General features: G+C 47.5%; 2 protein-coding genes and 1 long non-coding RNA gene across 4 annotated transcripts in view; 1 reads left to right on the top strand and 2 right to left on the bottom strand.

Annotated features, from left to right (window-relative positions):
• Positions 1–21,148, bottom strand: part of il12rb2l (interleukin 12 receptor, beta 2a, like) — a 23,827-nt gene extending 2,679 nt beyond the window's left edge. Inside the window, exons 1-13 of one of the 2 annotated variants that reach the window (XM_056287512.1) lie at positions 20,607–21,148; positions 20,172–20,290; positions 14,819–14,975; positions 13,475–13,623; positions 12,481–12,623; positions 7,488–7,635; positions 6,773–6,849; positions 6,423–6,654; positions 6,003–6,197; positions 3,255–3,359; positions 2,971–3,105; positions 1,423–1,584; positions 1,194–1,272 (exon numbers count right to left, since the gene is read on the bottom strand). In XM_056287512.1, coding sequence (XP_056143487.1) covers positions 1,194–1,272; positions 1,423–1,584; positions 2,971–3,105; positions 3,255–3,359; positions 6,003–6,197; positions 6,423–6,654; positions 6,773–6,849; positions 7,488–7,635; positions 12,481–12,623; positions 13,475–13,623; positions 14,819–14,975; positions 20,172–20,290; positions 20,607–20,638 — 1,733 coding nt within the window. In that variant the 5' untranslated portion in view covers positions 20,639–21,148. The remainder of the gene's footprint in view (positions 1–1,193; positions 1,273–1,422; positions 1,585–2,970; positions 3,106–3,254; positions 3,360–6,002; positions 6,198–6,422; positions 6,655–6,772; positions 6,850–7,487; positions 7,636–12,480; positions 12,624–13,474; positions 13,624–14,818; positions 14,976–20,171; positions 20,291–20,606) is intronic. The other variant, XM_056287513.1, reaches the window with a different exon arrangement.
• LOC130119105 (uncharacterized) lies at positions 15,386–27,850 on the top strand. Its single transcript, XR_008810824.1, has 3 exons — positions 15,386–15,843; positions 15,980–16,053; positions 27,790–27,850. It is a non-coding gene; the product is annotated as an uncharacterized LOC130119105 (long non-coding RNA).
• On the bottom strand, positions 25,004–26,461 carry rln3a (relaxin 3a). The gene is made up of 2 exons (XM_056287514.1): positions 26,099–26,461; positions 25,004–25,278 (listed from the first exon to the last, which is right to left on the bottom strand). The coding sequence occupies exons 1-2, from the start codon at positions 26,256–26,258 to the stop codon at positions 25,004–25,006; spliced, it is 435 nt and encodes a 144-aa protein (XP_056143489.1). The 5' UTR covers positions 26,259–26,461.

Here is a 27,850-nt window from a genome sequence, read left to right as displayed (position 1 = left end):
CATTAAAAAAGACAAAATTAGGGATACTCTTAAAGCGTATAATGACAGACTGTTTTAGCAAGACACAGACCATAAGTGTTCAGTGATGGAGTAATCTATTTGTATGTTTTGTCTGCAGCGTTCGAGACCATGTCAGCATTTCATTCGATGGCCCAGCTAGTGACATTCAAGTTGAAGGCTTTCGTTTCTGCTCTTTATTCTACCAACTCAAATAAAGATGTTTGCTTATTTTTGTAAAATTGCTCCAGGTATCTGCAGTGAGAGTAGGGTGCAGGTTGAGGAGAGCCTGGAGAGGTGGAGGTATGCACTGGAGAGAAGAGGAATGAAAGCCAGTAGGAGCAAGACAGAATACCTATGTGTGAATGACAGGAAGGACAGTGGAATGGTGAGGATGCAAGGAGTAGAGGTGACAAAGGCGTGTGAGTTTAAATACTTGGGGTCAACTGTCCAAAGTAACGGGGAGTGCAGTAGAGAGGTGAAGAAGAGAGTGCAGGCAGGGTGGAGTGGGTGGAGAAGAGTGTCAGGAGTGATGTGTGACAGAAGGGTACCAGTAAGAGTTAAAGGGAAGGTTTACAAGATGGTTGTGAGACCAGCTATGTTGTATGGTTTGGAGACAGTGGCACTGATGAAAAGACAGGAGGTGGAGCTGGAGGTGGCAGAGATGAAGATGATAAGATTTTCATTGGGAGTGATGAGGAAGGACAGGATTAGGAACGAGTATATTAGAGAGACAGCTCAGGTTGGACGGTTTGGAGACAAAGCAAGGGAGGTGAGATTGAGATGGTTTGGACATGTGTGGAGGAGAGATGCTGGGTATATTGGGAGAAGGATGCTGAAAATGGAGCTGCCAGGGAAGAGGAGAAGAGGAAGGCCAAAGAGGAGGTTTATGGATGTGGTGAGGGAGGACATGCAGGTGGGTGGTGTGACAGAGGAAGATGCAGAAGACAGGAAGAGATGGAAACGGATGATTCGCTGTGGCGACCCCTAACAGGAGCAGCCGAAAGTACTAGTAGTAGTAGTAGTAGTAGTAGTAGGCGGCGTAGTAGTAATAGTAGTTCCAGGTATTGTGAATGATTGGGACGAGCCACATCTTACAGTATATTTATCAATCAGTGGTGGGATAGAAGAACATAATTGTGTTTCATATATGTGAAACACCCAGCCAGTTAAAGACTTGATCAAGATTGTCTCACCTCATAAAAATCAAGAATATGACAATAACTATAGAGAAAACTGAAACAATGGAGCCGAATACTGTCCCAATGTTGTAGCCTGTGTGAGAAAGAGAAAAAAAGTTTTCATAATATGTAGCGCATGACATGTGTAAACCAAATACATTCACGTCTTTCATTATGTCATAGGATTTCAAACTACATCTTATCGAATATGTTTGACAGGACCAGCCAATGACTGATTTCATACCACTGAGTTGTTGCTGTTGTGTTTTGAACCTAACGATTGCACTGAGTCCTGACCCCGCAGCGGTCACAGCCCTGATCTCCACCTCATAGTCCTGGCCTGGGTTTAGATTCTCCAGCTGAAATTTCGTAATTTCATGCTGCAGGGACACATTCACGTTGTACACTGAGACAGAAAGACGGAGAATAATCAGAAAAAATAATTTTTACATATCAAAACATGTCTACTTGTACTACTACACTGTGACAAAGGCTTGGACCTGCGTTCTTCTGCACCGGCCCAACAATTAACAATATCGACAGTGATATCCAGCCATCCATTAGCCAAACCGCTTATCCTGCTCTCAAGGTCACGGGGATGCTGGAGCCTATCCCAGCAGTCACTGGGCAGCAGGCGGGGAGACACCCTGGACAGGCTGTCAGTCCATCACAGGGCCCGCCCACCCACCTAGGGACAATTTAGTATGGCCGAGTCACCTGACCTACATGTCTTTGGACTGTGGGAGGAAACCCACGCAGACACGGGGAGAACATGCAAACTCCACACAGAGGACGACCCCCAAGGTTGGACTACCCCGGGGCTCGAACCCAGGACCTTCTCGCTGCGCTAACCACTGCGCCACCGTGCCGTCCTGATATCAGAGTGATATCAAAAAATGTTAAATAAATTCCTCCGTTCTTGTCTTTCTTCGTTGAAGAAATTTCTGATAAATCTTTTCTCTACGAAACATGAATTCCATGTTGACTAATATTTCTTTAAATTAGAATAAATAATTGTAATAATTGTATATATATATATATATATATATACTACTACTACTACTTTCGGCTGCTCCCGTTAGGGATTGCCACAGCGGATCATCCATTCCTTCCTGTCTTCATCAATATATGAATGAATATATATATTCATATATTCATGTACAATGTGTATATTTAAATATATGTTTAAATAAACACATGCATACACATGCAAATTTTTTTTTTAATTTATTTCTGATTTTTCCCTTTTTCTCCCAATTTAGTGGCCAATTGATCCCTATCTTAATTCAAACACCCACCCTCCTATTGCATGCGTTCGCCAACTGCATCTCTCCGGCCGGCAGTCTCGAAGGAAAGCGCCTCCCCACTTTCGTGACAAGGCGAATCCAAGCCGAACCACTGTTTTTCCGACACACACAGAGACGCATTCACATGACGAACACAAGCCGACTCCGCCCCCCTCCTGAAGACAGCGTTGCCAATGATTGCTGCTTCATCGAGTCCGGCCATAGTCGGATCTGACGAGACCGGGGCGCGAACCCCAGTCCCCAGTGGGCAACTGCATCGACACCAAACCGATGCTTAGACCGCTACGCCACTGCGGACCTTGCACATGCAATTTTTAATTGTTCCATCTAGTTATGTGAAACGGCCTTCAGACTCTGACAAATGACATCAAAAGTGCATAAAGACCGGATATTCAAGAGTGAAACAAACATCTATAATGCCTCAATTTCTTTCCCAATTATGTGCCCTTGAATATTTACTCCAAGGGTCTACTTTCGTACTCTACCTTTCTGGTTGTCCACCACTATCTTGTAGCCCAGAATCACCCCTTTCCTCTGATGCAGCGGAATCGGCTCCCAAGACAGGTTGACATAGGTGGACTCAATAGCATCCACCTTAAACGAAGGCACTTCGGGTGGGGCTAAGGATTAATTTGGAGAGTGTTAGAAGACCCTCGGGTTAGGAGTGTCTAATAAAAATATCAACACGACGACAAAAATATCAGCAAAAATGTCACAAATAAAGATTTCCATATGAGCAGCTGCAGACAGTGTTTACAGAAATACTTACTCCCCTGAAGGACATAGCCAATCGCCGAGGAAAGTTGGTGGCTATCGTCCTTTTTTGACATGGCGAACAGTGACACTTTGTAGCCAATGTAACTCTCATAGTTCCCTATGGATGGAGACAGACAAAACACTTGCTGATAATGTGATGCAGGGCTGAAATTTCCATCCATCCATCCATTATCTGAACCGCTTATCCTGGTCTCAGGGTCATGGGAATGCTGGAGCCTATCCCAGCAGTCATTGGGCGGCAGGCGGGAGACACCCTGGACAGGCCGCCAGTCCATCACAGGGCCGACACACATACACATACACACACACACACACACACATTCACACCTAGGGGCAATTTAGTACGGCCAATTCACCTGACCTACATGTCTTTGGACTGTGGGAGGAAACCGGAGCCCCTGGAGGAAACCCACACAGACATGGGGAGGACATGCAAACTCCACACAGAGGACGACCTGGGACGGCCTGGGGTTCGAACCCAGGGCCTTCTTGCTGTGAGGCAACAGCGCTAACCACTGGGCCATTTTTCTTTTTTCTTTTGTGTGTGTGTGTGTGAGTCTGCAAGTGCTCGAAGCTGCTGTGAATCGGGGTCAAATTCATCGTGTGCACAGGCACACTTGGTCAGAAAAAAAAACACACGGCTGAATCTTTAGCTATCTGAGTATCTATTGGTGAAGGTGTGACGAGCTTGTTCTGCCATATCTGCTTGCTTAACACAACTTTGCCTCTTCTTCAGGTTCGCCGCTGCCTGCCCTACTCTTACAAATGTCGCGACAATGGGGAAGGAGTAAACTGCTACGTCTTCATGCTCAATACTCCAGGTAAGGAAATCACAGAAAGCTGAAACAGTTCATCTGGACACAATATTTTCTTGAGAGAAAAGTTTCATCAATCATCTAATGCCCCTTTTCCACTACATGGTACCGGCTCGACCCGACTCGACTCAACTCAACCCGACTCGACTCACGGAGTTTTAATTTTCCATTAACGTAACAGTACCCCCTCAGTGTAGCTGGCCTGAATTGATTTTAGTACCCCCTCCAGTTTGTTTGGAACCTCGACAAAGGTGGTACCAGAAAAGTGGGAACAGTTACCAAAGTGCCGGTACTTTCCAGTAGTGGAAAACGAAAAAGTCAAGTCGAGTTGAGCCGGTACCATGTGGTGGAAAAGGGGCATTAGCGACCTCTTCGGTCTCAACTGACTGCAGGTATCCCCACCCTTATCTATTAACAATACCGTGGCATAACGACCGAAAATAACGATCAGTTTCATATGCAAATTGCTGTGACCATTAACTAGCATTATAACGGCCATGTGCACTATTCACAGAGGACTGGGGAATGTCGTCGACACTCTTTCAGGGATGAGGATGTGCGCATCCTTGATAGGGAGGAATGCTGGTTTGAATGGGGAGTCAAAGAGGCCATCTACTATGTGAAGAGGGAACGACCATCCCTGAACCGGGTGGGGGGTTGGGGGGGGGCTAAGAGTGCATCTGTCGCCATCTTACAAAGCTGTGATTACAACAATTCCCCAATCCTCTGTGAACAGTACACATGGCCATTGTAACGCCAGTTAATGGTCGTGGCAATTTGCATATGAAACTGGTTGTTGTTGTCGGTCTTTATGCAACTGTATTGTTTATAAGGGTGGGGACACTTGCAGTCAGTTGAGACTGAAGAGGGTGACACACCAGGCCGATGTCTGTGACCCCAGTTTTTGCGGTGTGTCCCGCACTGTCGGCACGAGTCAGACCCCTGTGGGCAGCTTTTCAGCCGATTCAGTACGTTGAATCCGGCAGAGCCCGTCAGTGAGAGAGAGAGATCGCTCTGACTGGCTGTTCGGCTTAGCGAATCAGTGCAGAACGTACATGCTAGTTGGCCGTCGGCTGTAGTCTCTGCGGTGTGGTCGAGTGCTACTTCTTGGCCCAGACGGCAGGCGACGCAACAGTCGGCCTTCATCGCCGCTAGTTGGCTTGGTGTGTCTGGGCCCTGAGATGAGCGATGAGATGTTTCTAAATTGTGCCCAGATGAACTGATTCAGCTTTCTGTGAGTAAATGGCTGTGCGCAGTGTTCTCCCCCCATTAAAGTCCTACACAGCAGTAACAACTGAAATTAGCCTTTACTTTATGCTTTCAATACTTGTGGACTAGCTTCTGACTTGCATGTAAAGCTTCAGGTTTGTACCTTCAGTAAGAATAAACAACCCCAAAGTTTAAATCTGTAACGATCATGATGAAGGTCTTCTTTCAGATTAGCATTTTTTTTAAAACACTTTTAGAAATCGTCTAAAATATACCCATCCATCCATTATCCCAACCGCTTATCCTTCTCTCAGGGTCTGCGACCTGGGTCATTGGACAGCAGTCATTGGGAGGCAGGCAGGGAGACACCCTGGACAGGCCGCCAGTCCGTCACAGGGCTGAGACACACACACACACACACACACACACACACACACACACACACACACATTCACACCTAGGGACAATTTAGTACGGCCGAGTCACCTGACCTACATGTCTTTGGACTGTGGGAGGAAACCGGAGCCCCTGGAGGAAACCCACACAGACATGGGGAGAACATGCAAACTCCACATAGAGGACGACCCCCAAGGTTGGACTACCCCAGGGCTCGAACCCAGGACCTTCTTCCTGTGAGGCGACTGCACTAACCACTGCGCCGCCGTGCCACCCTGTCTAAAATATACATTAAAATAAAATATTTAAGTGAAAGACACCTGTCAAGATGCTCGATGTTTGGCTTTTGTTCACTCTGACCCAATCAAATCCTTGTGCTGGAGGACTTCCCTGCTGCTTATATTGCACCACATATCCCGTCAGGTTGTCCATGAGTTGAAAAGGCACATCCCAGGACACGTTAATGACGTTTGAATTCATCTTCAAATCAATGTTTTGCTCATTGATCACTTTACCTTGACGAAAGGCAGAGAACATCATGTTATGTGTGCCAGCATAAAAGAGCGAAAGCCACCACAATTCTAACACTGACATCTGTGAAGGATACTCATAGGAACACCATTTTCCACAGAAAAGTGTGATTACTTCTCTCACAACTGTGACAATTATTACAACCATCCTATATAAACCACTTAAATACCACAAAACTTGTATGACATCAAAATGAATGGCGTTCGTACCTGGCATTGTTAGATGAGCAGGCAGCGTTGAATTGCGTGCGCTGTAGGCTGACACATACACCTCAGACACATCTGCTGGAGAGGACGTGAGGTGGCACTGCATCTCGCCACACTCCAGCTGACCTCCCGTCTCCGCCGTGGACGCGTTAATGACCAATACCGTGCCATTGCTGTGAATCCATTTAACTTCATATCCAAGGATGAGTCCGCGAGCCTGGGATCTGGGCAGCTTCTGAGCGAGGTGAACAACAGGAGTTAGAAAGCACACAGTCTGCATAAACACCACACCGAGTGTTATTGTTGGGTAGTCCCATGCAGTAGAAACTGAGCTGAATAATTAGCTTGCGTACCTTCCACATTAGCACACATTTGGAGATTGCGGGAGTCCCGCCACAGTCCCACCATATATTCGGCTTACCAACAGGGGCTTTCAAGATGGAGAGGAGACATGGAAATGAGAGAACACGAGAGAAAAAAAAAAAACCTTAAAAAGAATCATAAAGCCTGGGCAGCGTAGAGGTCTATTCCGTTGCCTACCAACAAGGGGATTGCCGGTTCGAATCCCCGTGTTACCTCCGGCTTGGTCGGACGTCCCTACAGACACAATTGGCCGTGTCTGTGGGTGGGAAGCCGGATGTAGGTATGTGTCCTGGTCGCTGCACTAGCGCCTCCTCTGGTCGGTCGGAGGAGGGGGAAGGGGGTAGCGTGATCCTCCCACACGCTACGCCCCCCCTCCCCCCAGCGAAACTCCTCACTGTCAGTTCAAAAGAAGTGGCTGGTGACTCCACATGTGTCAGAGGAGGCACGTGGTAGTCTGCAGCCCTCCCCGGATGGACAGAGGGGGTGGAGCAGAGACCAGGACAGCTCAGAAAAGAGGATAATTGGCCAAGTACAATGTGGGGGGAAAAAAGAGGGGAACCCCCCCCCCCCAAATAAATAAATAATCATAAAGCCTCAACATGTCCTTTACTAGTGTTATCATGAAACTGATCATCCCATACAGCTATGCTCTAGCTAATTACAATGTCAAAGGTCAACATACGACATCGCCAGTTGAGCACTCACCTCCCTCAGCACTCTTCACCTTCTGGACTAAACTCCAGTCACTCATTGAGCCAACGTGGTCTGCACAGGAACAGCGTACCTGTAACTCGTATGTTGTGAAGGGCTCGGGATTGTCTATGTAGTATACACCATGGAACCCCCCTTCCCCCTGTAAAAGAAAACAACAACAACAAAACATTCTTTATATCCCTGAGAGCAAAATACTTCCAAAATCTAAAAAAAAGTTCTGAGGGGATTTTTTTTGTTCTTCCTTTGCCTGAACCAGAACATTCCTCCTGTCACTTGGTCCGCTGTACTGCAATGTAAACATTTTTTTCTATATATAGTGAAGCACTTTGAATAACGTTCTTGTCTTACATGCTACACCTGTCCATGCCATTTCTGCCACGCAAGATCCTGCCACTTCTAGTCTAGAGAGCACCAAGGAAAGCAATGTCGCTGAAACATCTGTTATGTAGTCCATTTTCTGTGTGTGTCTGTGTGTGTGTGTGTGTGTGTGTGTTACACAAAAACATCTCCCTCTCACCCTTTTTCGGGCGGTGTGTGTCTTCCTCAAGCTTGGCTCCTCTACCAGAGGCCTGGGAGTTTGAGGGTCCTGCACAGTATCTCAGCTGTTGCGAGGACTGCACTCTTCTGGACAGAGACCTCAGCTGTTGTTCCTGGAATCTGCTGGAGCCACTCTCCCAGTTTGGGGGTCACAGCCCCTAGTGCTCCTATTACCACTGGGACTACTGTGGATTTCACCTTCCACATCTGATCTAGCTCTTCCTTCAGCCTTAGTATTTCTCTAGCTTCTCGTGCTCTTTCTTCCTGATGTTGGCATCGCTCGGGATTGCCACATCAATCACGACTGCTGTCTTCTGTTCCTTGTCGACCACCACAATGTCTGGTTGGTTGGCCAGCACCTGCTTGTCAGTCTGGAACCTGAAGTCCCACAGGATCTTAGCTCTGCCATTCTCAACCACCTTTGGTGGTGTCTCCCATTTGGACTTGGGGACTTCCAGTCTGTATACAGTACAGACCTGTTCTTGTGCTGCTATGATCAGAGTCTCTGTGCTGTCCTCCAGTCCAGCCCTTTCTATACATATATACTCTCTATTCTGCCACTTTCGGTTGTGCACTATGGAATAAATGACTTTATTTTTTGGATTACCACTGGCCCAGCCTTTCTTTTGCAGTGTGCAGTCCCCTTTCTCCTTCATTTTGATGATGTCTAAGGATTCCTTGCACTTGCATAAACCATGTATTCATCTGAGTGAAACCAGCATCTCTGTTCATTTTTCAGTATATCCATTTATCTACTGTAGTGTCTAAAGTCTGTGTGGCTGGTGTGACAGAGGAAGATGCAGAGGACAGGAAGAGATGGAAACAGATGATCTGCTGTGGCGAGCCCTAATGGGAGCAGCTGAAAGTAGTAGTAGTAGTAATCGTAGTAGTAGTAGTAGTGTCTAAAGTCTGCAAAGTGTATAAAGTCTATAATGCCTATAATCCAGCCACTGCGGATGCACAAGCCAGTGCATTCTTAGTGCCGGTCCCAAGCCTGGATAAATGGGGAGGGTTGCATCAGGAAGGGCATCCGGCATAAAATCTTTGCCAAATCAAATATGCAGATCATAAATCAGATTTCCATACCGGATCAGCAGAGGCCCGGGTTACCAACAACCGCCACCGGTACTGTTGGCCAGCAGGGTGCCAGTGGAAACTATGCTGCTGTTGGGCGAAGGAGAAGGAAAGGGGGAAGGCATGTCCAGAGGCAGCGGGAGAGGAGGAAGGGTAGGAGTATGGAGGTGAGAGTTGGAACCATGAATGTTGGCAAATATGACTGGTAAAGGGAGAGAGCTGGCTGATATGATGGCGAGAAGAAAGGTAGGCATACTGTGTGTGCAAGAGACCAGGTGGAAGGGGAGTAAGGCCAGGAGCATCGGCGGTGGGTTCAAACTCTTCTACCATGGTGCGAATGGGAGGAGAAATGGGGTAGGGGTAATTCTGAAGGAAGAGTATGTCAAGAGCGTGCTGGAGGTGAAGAGAGTGTCGGACAGAGTGACGAGTATGAAGCTGGAAACTGAAGGTGTGATGATGAATGTTATTAGCACATATGCCCTGCAAGTTGGGTGTGAGATGGAAGAGAAAGGAGAATTCTGGAGTGAGTTAGATGATGTGGCGGAGAGTGTACCCAAGGAGGAGAGGGTGGTGATTGGAGCGGACTTCAATGGACATGTTGGTGAAGGGAACAGAGGTGATGAGGAGGTGATGGGCAGGTGTGGTGTTAAGGAGAGGAATGTGGAAGGACAGATGGTGGTGAATTTTGCGAAAAGGATGGAAATGGCTTTGGTGAATACATATTTCAAGAAGACAGAGGAACACAGGGTGACGTACAAGAGTGGAGGAAAGTGCACACAGGTGGATTATATGTTATGTAGGAGGCGCGATCTGAAAGGGACTAGAGACTGCAAGGTGGTGACAGGGGAGAACGTAGCTAGGCAGCATCGGATGGTGGTCTATAGGATGACTTTGGAGACCAAGAAGAGGAAGCGAGTGAAGGCAGAGCCAAAGATCAAATGGTGGAAGTTGAAGAAGGAAGACTGTGGTGTGGAGTTCAGGGAGGAGTTAAAACAGGCACTGGGTGATTTTTATTTTTTTCATTTTTTTATATACTCTATTGATCCCTAAGGGGAAATTACGCTCTGCATTTAACCCATCCTAGCTGTGTAGCTAGCAGCAGTGGGCAGCCAATGTGCAGCACCTGGGGACCAACTCCAGTTCATCTTGCCATGCCTCGGTCAGGGGCACAGACAGGAGTATTAACCCTGACACGCATGTCTTTTTGATGGTAGCGGTAGTGAAGAGTTGCCGTATGGCTGGGCAAGCACTGCAGAAATAGTGAGGGAGACAGCTAGGAAGGTACTTGGAGTGTCATCAGGACAGAGGAAGGAAGACAATGAGACTTGGTGGTGGAATGAGGAAGTACAGCAAAGTATACAGAGGAAGAGGTTGGCAAAGAAGAAGTGGGATAGTCAGAGAGATGAAGGAAGTAGACAGGAGTACAAGGAGACGCAGCATAAAGCGAAGAGAGGTGGCAAAGGCAAAGGAAAAGGTGTATGGTGAGTTGTATGACAGGTTAGACACTAAGGAAGGAGAAAGGGACTTGTACCGATTGGCTAGACAGAGGGACCGAGCTGGGAAGGATGTGCAGCAGGTTAGGACGATCAAGGATAGAGATGGAAATGTGCTGACAAGTGAGGAGAGTGTGCTAAGAAGATGGAAGGAGTACTTTGAGGGGCTGATGAATGAAGAAAATGAGAGCGAGAGAAGGTTGGATGATGTGGGGATAGTGAATCAGGAAGTTCAGTGGAATAGCAAGGAGGAAGTGAGGGCAGCTATGAAGAGGATGAAGAGTGGAAAGGCAGTTGGTCCTGATGACATACCTGTGGAGGCATGGAGATGTTTAGGAGAGATGGCAGTGGGGTTTTTAACTAGATTGTTTAACACAATCTTGGAAAGTGAGAGGATGCCTGAGGAGTGGAGAAGAAGCATACTGGTACCGATTTTCAAGAACAAGGGCGATGTGCAGAAATGCAGCAACTACAGAGGTATAAAGTTGATCAGCCACAGCATGAAGATTTGGGAAAGAGTAATAGAAGCTAGGTTAAGAGGAGAGGTGATGATCAGCGAGCAGCAGTATGGTTTCATGCCACGAAAGAGCACCACAGATGTGATGTTTGTTTTGAGAATGTTGATGGAGAAGTATAGAGAAGGCCAGGAGGAGTTACATTGTGTCTTTGTAGATTTAGAGAAAGCATACAACAGGATGCCGAGAGAGGAGGTGTGGTATTGTATGAGGAAGTCAGGAGTTGCAGAGAAGTATGTAGGAGTGGTGCAGGATATGTATAAGGGAAGTGTGACAATGGTGAGGTGATAGACAGGTTGACGGATGAGATCAGGCAGGAGTCTTCATGGACTAGGATGTTTACGGATGACATTGTGATCTGTAGTAAGAGTAGGGTGCAGGTTGAGGAGAGCCTGGAGAGGTGGAGGTATGCACTGGAGAGAAGAGGAATGAAAATCAGAAGGAGTAAGACGGAATACATATACGTGAATGAGAGGGAGGACAGTGGAATGGTGAGGATGCAAGGAGTAGAGGTGAAGAAGGCATATGAGTTTAAATACTTGGGGTCGACTGTCCAAAGTAACGGGGAGTGCAGAAGAGAGGTGAAGAAGAGAGTGCAGGCAGGGTGGAGTGGGTGGAGAAGAGTGTCAGGAATGTTTTGTGACAGAAGGGTACCAGCAAGAGATAAAGGGAAGGTTTACAAGATGGTTGTGAGACCAGCTATGTTGTATGGTTTGGAGACAGTGGCACTGATGAAAAGACAGGAGGTGGAGCTGGAGGTGGCAGAGTTGAAGATGATAAGATTTTCATTGGGAGTGACGAAGAAGGACAGGATTAGGAACGAGTATATTAGAGAGACAGCTCAGGTTGGACGGTTTGGAGACAAAGCAAGAGAGACAAGATTGAGATGGTTTGGACATGTGTGGAGGAGAGATGCTGGGTATATTGGGAGAAGGATGCTGAATATGGAGCTGCCAGGGAAGAGGAGAAGAGGAAGGCCAAAGAGGAGGTTTATGGATGTGGTGAGGGAGGACATGCAGGTGGCTGGTGTGACAGAGGAAGATGAAGAGGACAGGAAGAGATGGAAACGGATGATCCACTGTGGCGACCCCTAACGGGAGCAGCCAAAAATAGTAGTAGTAGTAGTAGTAGTAGTGTCTAATGTCTATCTGTTGTTATCTATCAATAAATGAATACACAAAAATACACAAGCAATGTCTACAAGTAGGCCCTGGCTAAAAATAGAAATCAACAATGACACAAATCGTCAATCCCTTGTGCACATGTATAAATAATGGAGTTATACGAAACATTCGAACCACAGCGTTGCCGTAACTCACTCTCTCTCTCTCTCTCTCTCTCTCTCTCTCTCTCTCTCTCTCTCACCTTGGGCCAGAATTGATCAGCCTCGGACCGATATCGGACCTCACAGACTCCCTCAGAGTGTCCCTGCAGAGTACATTGTGACTTCCAGGAAATGGACAAGGGGTCCTGACTGACGGAGATGATTTTGGGTTGGGGCAGCTTCACTAAAAGGTGTGAGAGACAATAAAAAGGTTTTCAAAAAAATCCAAGTGAATATAAAAGATTAGAAGAAAAAAACACTAATCATATATCTGTGTGTGTGTGTGTGTGTGTGTGTCGGCCCTGTGTGATGGACTGGTGGCCTGTCCAGGGTGTCTCCCCACCTGCCGCCCAGTGACTACTGAGATAGGCTGCAGCATCCCCGCGACCTTGAGAGCAGGATAAGCGGTTCGGATAATGGATGGATGGATGGATGGATGAAGTACTGGAGCATCGAGTCTCAGACCAACAGGTTTCAAGGCAACTTCCACCCCCGAGCCATAAGACTCTTAAAATGACCGCTCATTGCTATTTACACAAGTTTACTGCTCTTTACACAAGTTTACTGCTCTTTACACAAGTTTACTGCTCTTTACGCAAGTTTACTGCTCTTTACGCAAGTTTACTGCTTACAACACCTGTTTCATTATGAGTAATCTTACCAACTGTCTTCTGTTATTTGCACTTTTTACTGTTACAGTTATGTTCATTATGGCTACTGTTACTGACTGCACAATCTGCCATTTGCACGTGTATTGTTTATAACACCATTACTACTGTACTACTGTAATTTCAGGAAAAATCAATAATAAGGAGAACAATATCAGGTCAGTGTTGAGGAATGTGTAAATTAAAGAGATGGGGACAGTGAGTGAGGGTATCCCCGGTTAGGACAAGGGGATATCCAGAGTTGATTCAGTTTGTACCCAAGTTTTAGAGAAATCTGGAGATTTCAACCCATGTAAACATCAAAATATTGCCTTAAACCAGCGACTCCCAGGAAAAGAGTTCTCCATTTCCATGTAAATGTACTCACTGATGTCTGCTGTGTTGAAGGAAGCACTGGGAGAATTGGCAGAACCGTACACATTCTTCGCCTGGACCCACACATTCAGTTGACTGTGGCTTTCAAAGTCGGGGCGACGAATCGACGCAGTGAAGTTGGTCGCCTCCACGTGTCCTCGGCTAGAAAAGGGGAAAAGAAGATACTGATATTGGATTATCCCTGCAAACTGTTGTCATTGTACAATTCCATTCAATTTATTGTCATTAAAAACAATGTGCAGGCATGTGTTAAAAATGAAATAAGGGCTGCAGCTTCACCAGACAGTGCAGGACAGACATAGACAAACGCAGTATAAGATATACACACATGAAGACCAAAAGCTAAGAATAAGTTAAAAAAGAGCACAAGTACAAAATATTTAAAAATATCCACAGACATTCAGTGACTGGCTAGGTTCAAGTGGGCAACAGCTTGGGGAAAGAAGCTGTTTCCGAGACTGGTAGTGCGGGCTCTGTAGCCTAACCTCCCAGAGCACAGGGGGGAGAAGATTCAAGATTGAAGAGTTTTATTTGTCATGTACACACAAGTACAAGTCCCGAGTGCAGTGAAATGAAAAAAGGCACGAGCTCTGAAATGTGCAAACAACAAAGTACAAGAATAGTCCGTGGTTGGGGTGGGATCTCTGCTGATGCTCAGACCAAGGACCAAGACTAGCTTTCTATCCCGAGTCTGGGTTTCTCTACACTAGAACCACTGGGATTTCACTCCTACCTAAAACGACCATGGGCGGTCAAAATGGCGGTGGGTTCTTAAACTCTATATTCTGTCAAGATAAATACCCAGCTGAGATATTAACGCATTGCATATGTTAGTATGACTGTTAGGAAACAACTGACACCAAAATTAACACTATTTTTCAAACAATTTAAAATGGCGGCTGTCCAACGCCTGTAAATACTGCAAGGCCTCGGTGGTAGTCATGGTGCATCTGTAACGGCGTCTGTAACCAGACATGTTGGCCATAATCACAAATCAAGTTTAGACTATTTCTCTGCACTGGAGGACGCTAGTGTGTTTCTAGAACAGAGCAATGAATTTCACGAAGGAAATTCTGCGACAACACGGGTCATAAATAGTGACATGACATGCACGATCACGCACAAATTACGAGCGGCCATGTTGTCTGCTCATGGTCGTGTTAGGTAGAGCTTATCATAACTTTTTTTGTTTTGCAATTGATCTAAAACTCATTTTAAATGCAAATATATGCAATTTTAGGAGCATCCAGGCAGCAGCACGGCCGCATCTTGTTTTTTCACAAGCTCATTAAACTTTGAAAATCCAAAATGGTCGCCTCGGAGGAACATTCTTTACTTGTCGTTGGCTGACTCCCAGTGCAGAGTGTAATTGGCTGGGGTTTTCGGGTCAGGTCCTGGTTCCCATGTACAGTGGATCAGTCCAGTATGTACCATCCATTCCTGCTCCTCATATGGAATATGGCATTCGGGTGGAGAGGGGGGAGGTGGAGGACCTGCATGAGAACAAAAGAGGAACAAGAGAGAATGAGAAAAAGACCCAGACACTGGAGGGCAGAGAGGATAACCACAAGATCAACACAGGTAAAGTGCAACCCCCCCCCAACACAAACACATGCACAGAGCGGGGTAACTGGCCAGAAACAACTGGGGAGAAAAGGGGGAGGGGGGAAACGAAACACATGCAGATAGCAGCACCCCTCTTGGTGACAGCCTACCCGCTACCTTCAATAGTTCATAAAAAAAGAATACAGAGAAAAGCTGTAACCATTTTGTGTGGACTCGTTTTTGACACCATTGCGTGGTGTTTCTTTGTGTTACTCTGTCGACTTGGCACCTACTGCAGGTCTGTGTGTGCTGGGAGAGGACTCCTTCCTCTGTTGCTCTTCCTGAGGCGTTTCCCCCTTCTTCTTTTTGTCTTGTCAGCCTGTTTTTCGGTGTATTCCCTCATCTGAATCGAGGGTCTCAGGGTTGTGACTGTGACTGTACAACTCGCCGGGACTATGTTTTGATCTGGGGCAACACAAACACATCTGACTCAACTGGCTCAGCTTCCTTCTTTTCTTACCGAGTTCCTTACGCGAGGGTCTGGGAACAGGATGTTGTGTTGCTGTGAAACCTACTTGGGCAAATTTGTGATTTGTGATATCGGGCTACACGAATAAAATGGACTTGACTTATAACCTTCATTACAGAAGCAGAAACAGCTTTATTGGCCATGTATGGCTGCGCACACGAGGACCTTGACTCTGGTTCACAGCAGCTTCGAGCACTTGCAGACTCACACACAAAAAAAAAAGAAGAAGAAGAAAAAAAACCCAGAAGAACTAAATGGAACGACAACAGGAAATTGGGGGCAAGCATGTATGTACAACAAGTATGCCACTTCTATACAGAGTTTTGTTATGGTTGCATAATCAACAACCTATGCCCATATAGTACACCATATAGTACACTATATATTACACCATATCACTTACATACAATACTGCACATGCAGTATACTATATTGCAGACCTCCATGTGTACACGGCTACAACTCTATCAATGGAACAGCACTCTTCCTCGAGGCAAGTAAGTATATATATATGTGTGTGTGTGTGTGTGTGTATATATACATACATATATATATATATATACACTACCGTTCAAAAGTTTGGGATCACCCAAACAATTTTGTGTTTTCCATGAAAAGTCACACTTATTCACCACCATATGTTGTGAAATGAATAGAAAATAGAGTCAAGACATTGACAAGGTTAGAAATAATGATTTGTATTTGAAATAAGATTTTTTTTACATCAAACTTTGCTTTCGTCAAAGAATCCTCCATTTGCAGCAATTACAGCATTGCAGACCTTTGGCATTCTAGCTGTTAATTTGTTGAGGTAATCTGGAGAAATTGCACCCCACGCTTCCAGAAGCAGCTCCCACAAGTTGGATTGGTTGGATGGGCACTTCTTTGAGCAGATTGAGTTTCTGGAGCATCACATTTGTGGGGTCAATTAAACGCTCAAAATGGCCAGAAAAAGAGAACTTTCATCTGAAACTCGACAGTCTATTCTTGTTCTTAGAAATGAAGGCTATTCCATGCGAGAAATTGCTAAGAAATTGAAGATTTCCTACACCGGTGTGTACCACTCCCTTCAGAGGACAGCACAAACAGGCTCTAACCAGAGTAGAAAAAGAAGTGGGAGGCCGCGTTGCACAACTGAGCAAGAAGATAAGTACATTAGAGTCTCTAGTTTGAGAAACAGACGCCTCACAGGTCCCCAACTGGCATCTTCATTAAATAGTACCTGTTAGAGCCTGTTTGTGCTGTCCTCTGAAGGGAGTAGTACACACCGGTGTAGGAAATCTTCAATTTCTTAGCAATTTCTCGCATGGAATAGCCTTCATTTCTAAGAACAAGAATAGACTGTCGAGTTTCAGATGAAAGTTCTCTTTTTCTGGCCATTTTGAGCGTTTAATTGACCCCACAAATGTGATGCTCCAGAAACTCAATCTGCTCAAAGAAGTGCCCATCCAACCAATCCAACTTGTGGGAGCTGCTTCTGGAAGCGTGGGGTGCAATTTCTCCACATTACCTCAACAAATTAACAGCTAGAATGCCAAAGGTCTGCAATGCTGTAATTGCTGCAAATGGAGGATTCTTTGACGAAAGCAAAGTTTGATGTAAAAAAAATCTTATTTCAAATACAAATCATTATTTCTAACCTTGTCAATGTCTTGACTCTATTTTCTATTCATTTCACAACATATGGTGGTGAATAAGTGTGACTTTTCATGGAAAACACGAAATTGTTTGGGTGATCCCAAACTTTTGAACGGTAGTGTATATAGTACAAGCTTGTTTCGTGCGTCGCGCACTCATCAGCTGCCAATGTCTTAATGACTTACTTCAATGAAAACAATTTATTAGAACAAACAATTAAAAATCGACTAATACGGGGTGTCCAGGTGGTGTGGCGGTCTATTCTGTTGCCTACCAACATGGGGATCACCAGTTCGAATCCCTGCGTTACCTCCGGCTTGGTCAGGTGTCCCTACAGACACAATTGGCTGTGTCTGTGGGTGGGAAGCCGGGTGTGGGTATGTGTCCTGGTCGCTGCACTAGCGCCTCTTCTGGTCAGTCGGGGCGCCTGTTCTGGGGGAGGGGGAACTGGGGGGAATAGCGTGACCCTCCCACGTGCTACGCCCCCCTGGTGAAACTCCTCACTGTCAGGTGAAAAAGAAGCGGCAGGCGACTCCACATGTATCAGAGGGGACGTGTGGTAGTCTGCAGCCCTCCCCGGATGGACAGAGGGGGTGGAGCAGAGACCGGGACGGCTCGGAAGAGTGCGGTGATTGGCTGGATACAATTGGGGAGAAAAGGCGGAGGGGAATCCAAAAAAAAAACATCTCTCCATTCTGTGAACCTACAGACTCTCTGTCTCGTGAAAGCGCATTTTGTTGATTGTTCTGCCATGGAAAAGATTATTTAAAAAAACAAACAAACTTATATTTATTGGATTTTGCATTTTACAAATCACGAATCAATCATGAAATAAACCCAGTATAATTCCCATCCCTCCCCTGTTCCCTAACATGTCCCCTCCCCAACATCCTCCGAAATGACATCAAGTACAAATAAATATGTGACAGATGTACAATGACCTCATTCACATGAACACAGACAAGGGGGAATATGGAAAAGATTCTGACGTCAAAGCAGTAGTTCCGCACTACATTCCAAGGATGTAGTGCCTGTTTGCCCATTAGGCAAACTGTAGGGGGTCTAGCAGGTGTCCTGTGTTGTTCTTTAGGTGCCCAACACCAGTCATCCGAAAGTCTTCATGACCACAGACATCAGAACGACAGGCCTGCAGTCATTCAGTCCAGTGATGGAGGGTTTCTTGGGACTGGGATGATGGTGGTGTGTTTGAAGCAACAGCGGACTTCACACAGCTCCAGGGATATGTTGAAAAACTGCGTGAAAATGGGAGCCAGTTGGACAGCACAAGCTTTAAGACAGGAAGGGGGGGCGGGCACCGTCTGGACCCGACATTTTCCTGGTCTTCTGTCTCTGGAAAAGCCGACTCACATCCTCTACATGTAATCTTGAGTGCAGCCTGAGTGTCAGGGGGGGGGCAGAGGTGTATTGGGGGCTGTTGTCATTGGGCTGGAGTGGGTGGGGGGTATGAATTTGTCTCTCTCAAATCTGCAATAGAAGACATTCAGGTCATCAGTCAGGTCTTCGTTTGCCTCAGCATGGGGGGACGGCTTTCCATAGTTAGTGATGTCTTGCAGGCCCCTCCACATTGATGCAGGGTCGTTGGCTGAAACCTGTTTTTCAGCTTTTCCGTACAGCTTCTTTTAGCCACTCTGTGATCGCCTTTGTGGGTGAATTTCTGGCCTGCTTGTACAGGGCTCTATCCCCTCTGCTGTAGGAATCCCTCGTGGCCTGCCGAAACTGTCTTAGTTTGGCTGTGAACCATGGCTTGTTATTGTTGTATGTGCAGAAGGTGTTGGTAGGCACACACATGTCTTGATGTCAAGATGTCACAGTGTCAGTTAGTTCATCCAAGTTGCCAATTGCAGCTTCAATTACACTCCCATTGGTGCAGTCAAAACAGTCCTGCAGTTCCTGCTTTGCTTTGTTTTGCCAGTCCATTTCTTCACTGTTTTAGCCACAGGATTTGCAGATTTTAGTTTCTGTCTGTTGCAATACGATGAACCCAGCAGAGATTAGAGTGCCCCAAAGCTGCCTGGGGGGGGGCAGAGCAAGACGCATCTTTAAGAGTTGTGCAGCAGTGGTCCAATGTGTTGTTTTCCCTGGTGGACAATTAATATGCCGCCTGTGTTTTGGTAGTTCGTGGTTTAATTTTGGTCCGTTATTTGATTTATCAAACGGTCTCTCGACAGGAAAGGTTCAATAAAAACCCGATGTTATATGTTCGTTTCTCTCTGAACAGGTCACTGTTTATCAAAACAGAACAGATTCAGCCAAATGGCTGGCGGCCAAACCAACACGTCCCCTGGCTCTGCCGAATGGTGGAAGCTAAGCGGGTATGAGCTTGGCTAGTACTTGGATGGAACCCCTCCCGGGAAAACATGAGTTGCTGCTGGAAGTGGTGCTGATGGGCCAGCAAGGGCAGTTTTCCCACTGGTCCTAATGGAATATAAAAAAAAAATCCCAGTGCCCCGGCCCAGTGACAGGTACACTATGCTGTAGGAGACGTCGTCCTTCGGCTGAGACGTTAAACCGAGGTCCTGAGGTGTGGTCATTAAAGATCCCATGGCACTTATCACAAATTTCCCAACCGGTGTGTGTCATCTGGCTGTCTAATCACCCCCCCCCCCCCCGTGTGATTCGCTCGATGAGTCCTCCCTCTCCACCTCAAGCTGATGTGTGGTGAGCGCTCCGGTGCACAATCGCTGCCGCGCATCGTCCGGGTGGTGCTCACTCATTGGTGGTGGTCGGGGTGAGTTTACCCCCTTCGACGTGAAGCACTCGCTGCAAAACACAAAGGAGGAACGCGGCCTCCTACCCACAGTGTGCACGGCCGGATCACGCAGCACACCCAGCTCATTGTTCAGGATTAACATTTTTTTTGCACAAAAACTGGCCAACACGGTGAGCTGCTCGTGACACGGTTCGTGAGAGTGGTTAGAGCTGACAAATGCAACACAAGTGTAGATGTGTGAGTTACCTGGAGGGGCTGAACGGGCAGGCAGGCTGAGCAAGAAGAAGGACAGAAGCCAGCGGGTCTCACATCCGGCTGGGCGCTGGGCCTTTAAGTCCTGTGAGGTAGGCGCACTACCCCCAACCCTTTGCACGCACGCACACGCACACGCACGCACGCACACACACGCACACACACACACACACAAAATATACAACTTTTAATATTTTTGGTGCTGATCTTACCTATTGGTTGTGCATACTCATGTCGCGTCACAATAACAGTCTGAACGAGCCGTCCGACAGGGAGCGTGACAGCGCTTCCTACAAGTGCCTCGGGAGGCCGACGGTGCGCCACGGGTTCGAGCGCAACGAGCGTAAAGTAACGGTGACCCCCCCCCCCCGTCCCCGTCCTGTGACGCGGTGACGAGTCCCACCATAACCGTCCAGCCACGCAGCTTACCTCGTACGAGAACCCCCGGAGCGCTCGTCCATGGGTGGTTGGGTGAGATGCGCGGGGGAGAGCCGAGCCGAGCCGAGCCGAGCCGAGCCGGCGGAGGTCGGAGAGGAAGCCGGAAAAGCGCGTCTCTGTCGGGGCTGCGCTTCACACGTGAGCCCCGCCCCCTTGCCGGAGCCCCCCCGTCACACGGTTTCCCTTAAACGCCGGACCGGTGTTCCCGGTCATCCTGGTGTGACTCACAGCTGCTCCAGCCCACAAATGCGGGTTGGAAGGACGGAAGAAAGACGACTTGTGTCCAGCGGCCACGTTTCCTCCTCCGCTTTAGTGAAAACACGTTTACTTTCCGAGCGATGTGAAGCCCCGTGAACGAGTCGAGTCTTTCGAACGGGCTGACGGGACACGCTCTCGCCGCGCTTCCGCGGAGAGTGATGTGAAGCCCCGTGAACGAGTCGAATCTTTCGAACGGGCTGACGGGAAACGCTCTCGCCGCGCTTCCGCGTAGAGCGATGTAAAGCCCGTGAACGAGTCGAATCTTTCGAACAGGCTGAGGGGACAAGCTCTCGCCGCGCTTCCGCGTAGAGCGATTGAAGCCCCGTGAACGAGTCGAATCTTTCGAACGGCTGAGGGGACACGCTTTCGCCGCGCTTTTACGGAGAGCGATGTGAAGCCCCGTGAACGAGTCGAATCTTTCGAACAGGCTGAGGGGACTCGCTTTCAATTCGATATCAATTCGGCGTTATTCATTTCAAAGTTTGAGCAAATTCTGTAAAGCATTCTGTAAAACGCGATGCGTTGCACGTGGAAAATTGCGTCGTTGTTAACACAGAATTGGGTCTGAAAAACGGAATTCTGTTGCCGTTTTTCGGGCCACCCCACCGGCCTATACAGACAGGGACACTGACGAAGATGAAGGTGATGAAGATGGCGTAGGCAGAAATCACAGTGTGGGTGGGCACAGAGAAAACCAGATGGGCTTAGCCCGTCCAAGACCAGTCATACTTATGCTTAATAGGTTGTGAAACGCTTTTTCATCCATTCACCTTCAGCCGCTTCTCCGGGGTGGGGTCGCAGGGTCAGCAAGCTGAGCAGGGCCCTCCAGACCTCCCTCCCCCCAGCAACGCCCTCCAGCTCCTCCTGGGGGATCCCAAGGCGTTCCCAGGCCACATTGGACATGTAATCCCTCCAGCGAGTTCTGGGCCTACCCCGGGGTCTCCTCCCAGTTGGCCGTGCCCGGAAGACCTCCAGAGGAAGGCGCCCAGGAGGCATCCTAATCAGATGCCCGAACCAGCTCAACTGGCTCCTTCCGACGCGAAGGAGCAGCGTCTCTACTCCGAGCTCCCCCCCGGGTGTCCGAGCTCCTCACCCTATCTCTAAGGCTGAGCCCAGACACCTTACAGAGGAAACTCATTTCAGCCGCTTGTATCCGTGATCTCACCCTTTCGGTCACTACCCAAAGCTCATGACCATAGGGGAGGGTTGGAACCAAGACTGACTGGTAAATTGAGAGCTTTGCCTTCCGGCTCAACTCCCTCTTCACCACAACATCCGCATTACTGCTGATGCTGCACCAATCCGCCTGTCAATCTCCTGCTCCATCCTACCCTCACTCGGGAACAAGACCCCGAGATACTTGAACTCCTTCACTTGAGGCGGCAACTCACCCCCAACCCGGAGGGAGCAGTCCACCACCACCAGGTTGTGAAAGGCTTGTTAAACCAAAATAGGCCGCTACAACTATACTTCCCTGAATGCAACACAGTTTAATCACACAAGGCTTAAACATCATCAGAGGTCATGTTACAGGCACCAAGACCAACATTAACCGCAACTCACAGCCTGGCACGGCGGCCACATATTCACACACACACACACACACACACACACACACACACACACACACACACACGGCTGACAGACACAACTCCATCATTAATCTTTATTTATGGATAGATAGAGGTACACCAGCACGGTGGCGCAGTGGTTAGCGCGGTCGCCTCACAGCAAGAAGGCCCTGGGTTCGAGCCCCGGGGTAGTCCAACCTTGGGGTCGTCCTCTGTGTGGAGTTTGCATGTTCTCCCCGTGTCTGCGTGGGTTCCCTCCAGGTGCTCTGGTTTCCACCCACAGTCCAAAGACATGTAGGTCAGGTGACTCGGCCGTACTGAATTGTCCCTATATGTGTGTGTGATGGCCTGGCGGCCTGTCCAGGCTGTCTCCCCACCTGCCGCCCAATGACTGCTGGGATAGGAGGTAGTGTAGCGTGTTCAGGTTCACCAGGGGGGTATAAGTATTAGCTGTACATAATTGGTTGGGAGATGTTTTGCAGTTCGGGGGGGGTACACTGTTGCCGGGTCAAGGGTTAGCGGGTCGGGACTATGTGAGAGAGAGAGAGAGAGAGAGAGAGAGAGAGAGAGAGAGAGAGAGAGAGAGAGAGAGAGAGAGAGAGACAACCTGTGAATCAGGTTTAACGGTTTACGATGAAAGCTATTCGGGCCAGGGGGGGATCGAATGTTTTGAAAAAGCTTGGGATGTTCTTTAAGAGCGAATATTGATTGTTGGCCCGCAGAGTGAAAAAGCAAGTAATTGTCCCCTAACTAGACAGAGACTTAGACTGCGTTTATTTGTCACTGCCTTATATGCATGTCTCATACATACAAGGGAACGAAATTACGTTACACAAGGACCTCAACGCAACGCCACATCAAAACAAAATAACACACGGGGGCTCCGGTTTCCTCCCACGGTCCAAAGACATGTAGGTCGGGTGAACTGGCCGTACTAAATTGCCCCTAGGTATGAATGTGTGTGTGTGTGTGTGTGTGTGTGTGTGTGTGTGGGCCCTGTGATGGCCTGGCGGCCTGTCCAGGGTGTCTCCCCGCCTGCCGCCCAATGACTGCTGGGATAGGCTCCAGCATCCCCGCGACCCTGAGAGCAGGGTAAGCGGTTCGGATAATGGATGGATGAATATTAAAAACAAAAAGTGCATTAAAAAGAAGAATTACTTCACAGACCTAAACTTCACAAGCACACCTGACACGGACGGCGAGTGAGAAGGTCAGAAAGTCTTTCTGCGGAGGTCTCGGTGTTCAGGCTGTTGAGGAACCTCACAGCCTGAGGAACGAAACTGTTGCACAGTCTGGTGGAGGCTGCACGGATGCTGCGGTACCTCCTGCCAGAGGGTGGGTGGGGTCTCTCACAATGCTAAGAGCCCCCCGGGCGCACCGTGCGTCATAGATGGGCTGGATAGATGGGAGAGCGCTTCCTATGATCTTCCCAGCTGTCTTCATTACCCGCTGTGGGGATTTGCGGTCGGAGGCCTTGCAGTTCCCATGCCAGACAGAGATTTGGTCTAAATAATAGTTCACTATTATTCAGACCAAATTATCAGCCAGATTATCAGTCAATATTTTGTCCTTTTAGCAAATATTGGATTTACTGGGTGGCCTAAAATGATGTAATCCCTGGTTTTTAAAAGCTCCGGGTCATTTTTGCATCAACTCTGTGAGAAAATCTGCGGGCCGTGCTGAATCATAAAGAGTACCCGATGTAGTTTATATCGCCCAGACCTTAACGGTTTAACTGTGGATATGTTGCAGTCGACTGGCATGCTGCAGTGCCAGTGGCACAAAAGGATGATCTCGCACATCGCCCTCCGCAAATAAACCGTTTTCAGGTGTGGCACTTTCTAATAGCGGTCTGTAATTTGTAATTTCCAAGAACCCGCAACTGACAAGAGGCTCAGTCACATCTGGAGACGGATACGTCTGCATCAGCTGGGTAGAGCCCTTCTTCCTTACTGTGTACACTTCCTGCAGGTTTCCTGTTATCTGATTCTGTCTGCCAGCAAGTGAATGAAAGAATTCTCAGGGAAATTTTCAAATATTGTGAATATATATATATATATATATATATCAAATGTTTGTCAAACAAGAATGAAACACCCTGGTTTTGGATTGAAAACAGGAAATGTATTTTACAACCATTAGAAAGCACTCATTATGAATAATAATAATAATTAAAAAAAACAAACGTACAAGCATCTTTGAACATTTGCAGCCCTTTCTATACATCTCACAGACATGGAGAATTAATTAAACATGACCCGTCTCTCCAAACAACTGTCACAGCTCTAAAACAGTGGAAGAAAAAGTACCGGAGATCAATTAAGAGGGCCAAAAATGTGGGTTGCTTGGGGGGGGGGGGCAAGATATGTGTATCTTATGATGGAAAGCGCTATATAAACAAAATGCATTGTTATCATTATCTTTGTGTGTGTGTGTGTGTGTGTGAGTAGGCGTATGTTTGTGCATGCATATCGGGCCCGAGCTGGCGTTCCCCTGACCGCCTGTGTCTGTGTGTGACCCCATGCTCGTGTTTACGCCGGGCATGGCGGAGGCAGGTTCTCAGCACAGGGAGCTGATCTCGCTCTTGCTGCAGCCCCACTTGCAGCAGGCGTTCGACAGACCCACCACCACGTCGCGGCCCTTGCGGTCGGCCTTGCGCAGAGCTTCCAGGATCTCCTCGGAGATGAAGGAGCGGGCGGGCCTTCTGAACACGCCGTCTCCGGCGAGGCCGCGGGGATCAAGGTCACTGGTTTGCTGAAAGAAGCTCTCCAGCGCGGCGTCTTGACCCCAGCGCTCCGACGACTCCTTGTCAAACGGGTCTTGTGAGAGCTCGTCTGGAACACAAGAGAGCGGGGAAATGTGGCAAGCTTCGAAAAGAGTTACAGCACGGTCTGCATTATCGAACGGCTGTCCCCGCCAGAAACTAAAGACACGTTGTCTCTGTATTTGCAAGTGAGGTCACACAAATGAATGGAAAATATTAGTATGAGGAGTACCCGGTGAGCTCTCTGCAGAAATATGCACTTTTTGTTGTTGTTTTGTTCATGGCATATAGCTGCATCATAAAAGGATGCTTGCTTGGGCCCAATGCTCAAACAAGAACTTCACAAGTCAACAAAGCCAGCCCTCGTTCATATGATGCACACTTGAGTGGTTAAAGCCTGTCTGTGTGTCTCAGGTGGCCGTAGAATTGCTCCTATTTGTAAACACAGACTGGCCCAACTAATGTCAGATCCCTTTCATGACACGTGCGCACAACGCTGAGCAGTGTTCACCTTCAATGTTCAGTTTGAACTGCGGTGTTGATTTGCTCCCCTCCTCGGCCATATTTTTCACCGACATCTCGACAAATGGATGATCGCACAGAATCAATGAAACAAAGCCAAGGTGAGAAAAGTCCTGGATGAGCAGGACATGGCAGAGAAATTAAACTAATGCAGGGATCCTCCTATGTCTCTTCTTTACACAAGGCTCTAAGAGACCTTAACAAACAGAAAGAATCATGGTGCTAAACAGGGCAAACGTCGATCAGCTGATCCTGTACCTACGATACAAGCATTTCAGCCCAGGGAAGAGCCAAAGAGCTGTTGCAGTTCATGAACAGCTCGTGGTCAGCCCTATGCCAAAATGCACTGCTTAGTGTCGGCATCTCACCTGCGCTCCTGAGCGACCGTCTCCAGCGGGAGCCTCCGCAGGTGAAGATGACCGCCCGGATAAACTCGCGGCCGCAGAGCTTCACCCCGTATGTTGGGCCCTCCATGGCCTCGACCCTTGCCACCAGCAGACACAAAGCCAGGGTCACCGCTTTCCACATAGTGTCCCCGAGAAGACAAGTCGAGAGAGATGGCTGAAAGGAGAAGAGATTTTCCTTTTCTCACACCACGCTGTTGTGTTGCTGCGTTATTCTGTTGTGAGTTATGCGTGGCCTTCGCTGCCTGTCTGCAAGAAATGGGATTTTGGGCGAACCAGAAGTGGTTTATAAAGGGGTTCAGTGCACTGGGAGGGAGACATGCAAGCCATGCGTGCAGGCCCCCCCTAAGAGCCTTCCAGATCGGAGGGGCAGATAGAGCCAGAGACCTTTATGGATACAAAACCCAGACCACAAGGTGACATTTTTAACCTGCATTGCTGTTATCACAGGTCTCTGTGCTCTGATTGTGTACCAGCAGGTCAAACGCACCTTTTTAATTCAGGATCCAATTTCTCATCAGTTTTTTGACATAACCAAATAGTTAAATATATAGTTAAATAGTTATATGGATGATGAATACCTTAATTAGTTAAGTTATTCATAATTGTATAAAGACTGTTATGTCATGTTTACCATCTCTGCGCTGTTTGTCCTGTTGTCGTGTCTATGCTCACCGCCCTGTAAGTTTTCTTGTTCTTTTAAATGTTCACATTCTCTTCCATCCGAGAGGCTTTGTCCGTTACTAAGGTACAATTATACAAAATAATTCTTAAATACTCACGGTTCTTGTCTGATGTTAGCTGACTATAGTGCATTGTATAAGGTCTAATATAAAAGTGAAGCGAGTTATAGTGTTAGACACACCCAGGGTATATCTACCAATAATTGCATATCGTGATAATGTACTCTGGCTTCTCATAGGTTTTGCATGCCACAGTTGAGTCCACACCTGACACCTTTCAAACCTCACCCATGTATAATTTTCCTTTTCTATCAACAGGATCTTATTCTCTTGTCTATTGGCATAACAGGGGGCTTGGTAGTAAGAGACTGGGCTGGGACCAGTGACATTTTCATGGTCAGATAACACAGAAGTCACAGTATGAGTCAGGCAAAATCCCAGAGCCCCCCTATCTGTGTGTCCACGCAGTCAAAGGTTGCTCATTTTAGAAATGACAATAGGGATAATGAATTTGTAATTAATGTGTTGATAACAAGCAAACAACATGGCATTTAAAGAGGACTGCCATCTATGACATCCATTTTCAATCCATTTTCACTGTGTCAGAGGGGGGAAGTGGATAGTTCAGGAATACAATGGCAGGGCAGTATGGACTATGCTTTTGTTTGGATTGTGTACAGATCACGTAAAGATCACGTAAATGATGATGTCAGCCGCCTGGATGCCAGTTTGGTCCCTCCAATTTTTCCCAGTTTTCAAATTGAGACACTGACTCTGAAGTTAATTTAGAAGGCTCCAGCCATTTTTTATGCTTTTGGTAGATTCTTTTCAGTGTTGAATGTGTGTGTGTCTGTGTGTGTGCACATGTTTATATTTGTCCTGCATTGCCAAGACAGCAACATAAGATTCAGTGAAATCATTAAAGTTTGTTCATGTCTTCTCCTGGATCGGCATCTTGTCATGGTGGAGAAGCTTGGCTCCTGGTAGGGTCACCCAGGGCAGATAGCTCAAGGGGTAGGTTCCAGATGAAGCG

The sequence above is a fragment of the Lampris incognitus genome, chromosome 10, assembly GCF_029633865.1.
Source record: "Lampris incognitus isolate fLamInc1 chromosome 10, fLamInc1.hap2, whole genome shotgun sequence".
Classification (NCBI taxonomy): Eukaryota; Metazoa; Chordata; class Actinopteri; order Lampriformes; family Lampridae; genus Lampris; species Lampris incognitus.
Note: the sequence above shows the minus strand (reverse complement) of the source record. Positions and strands in the feature narration are given on the sequence as shown.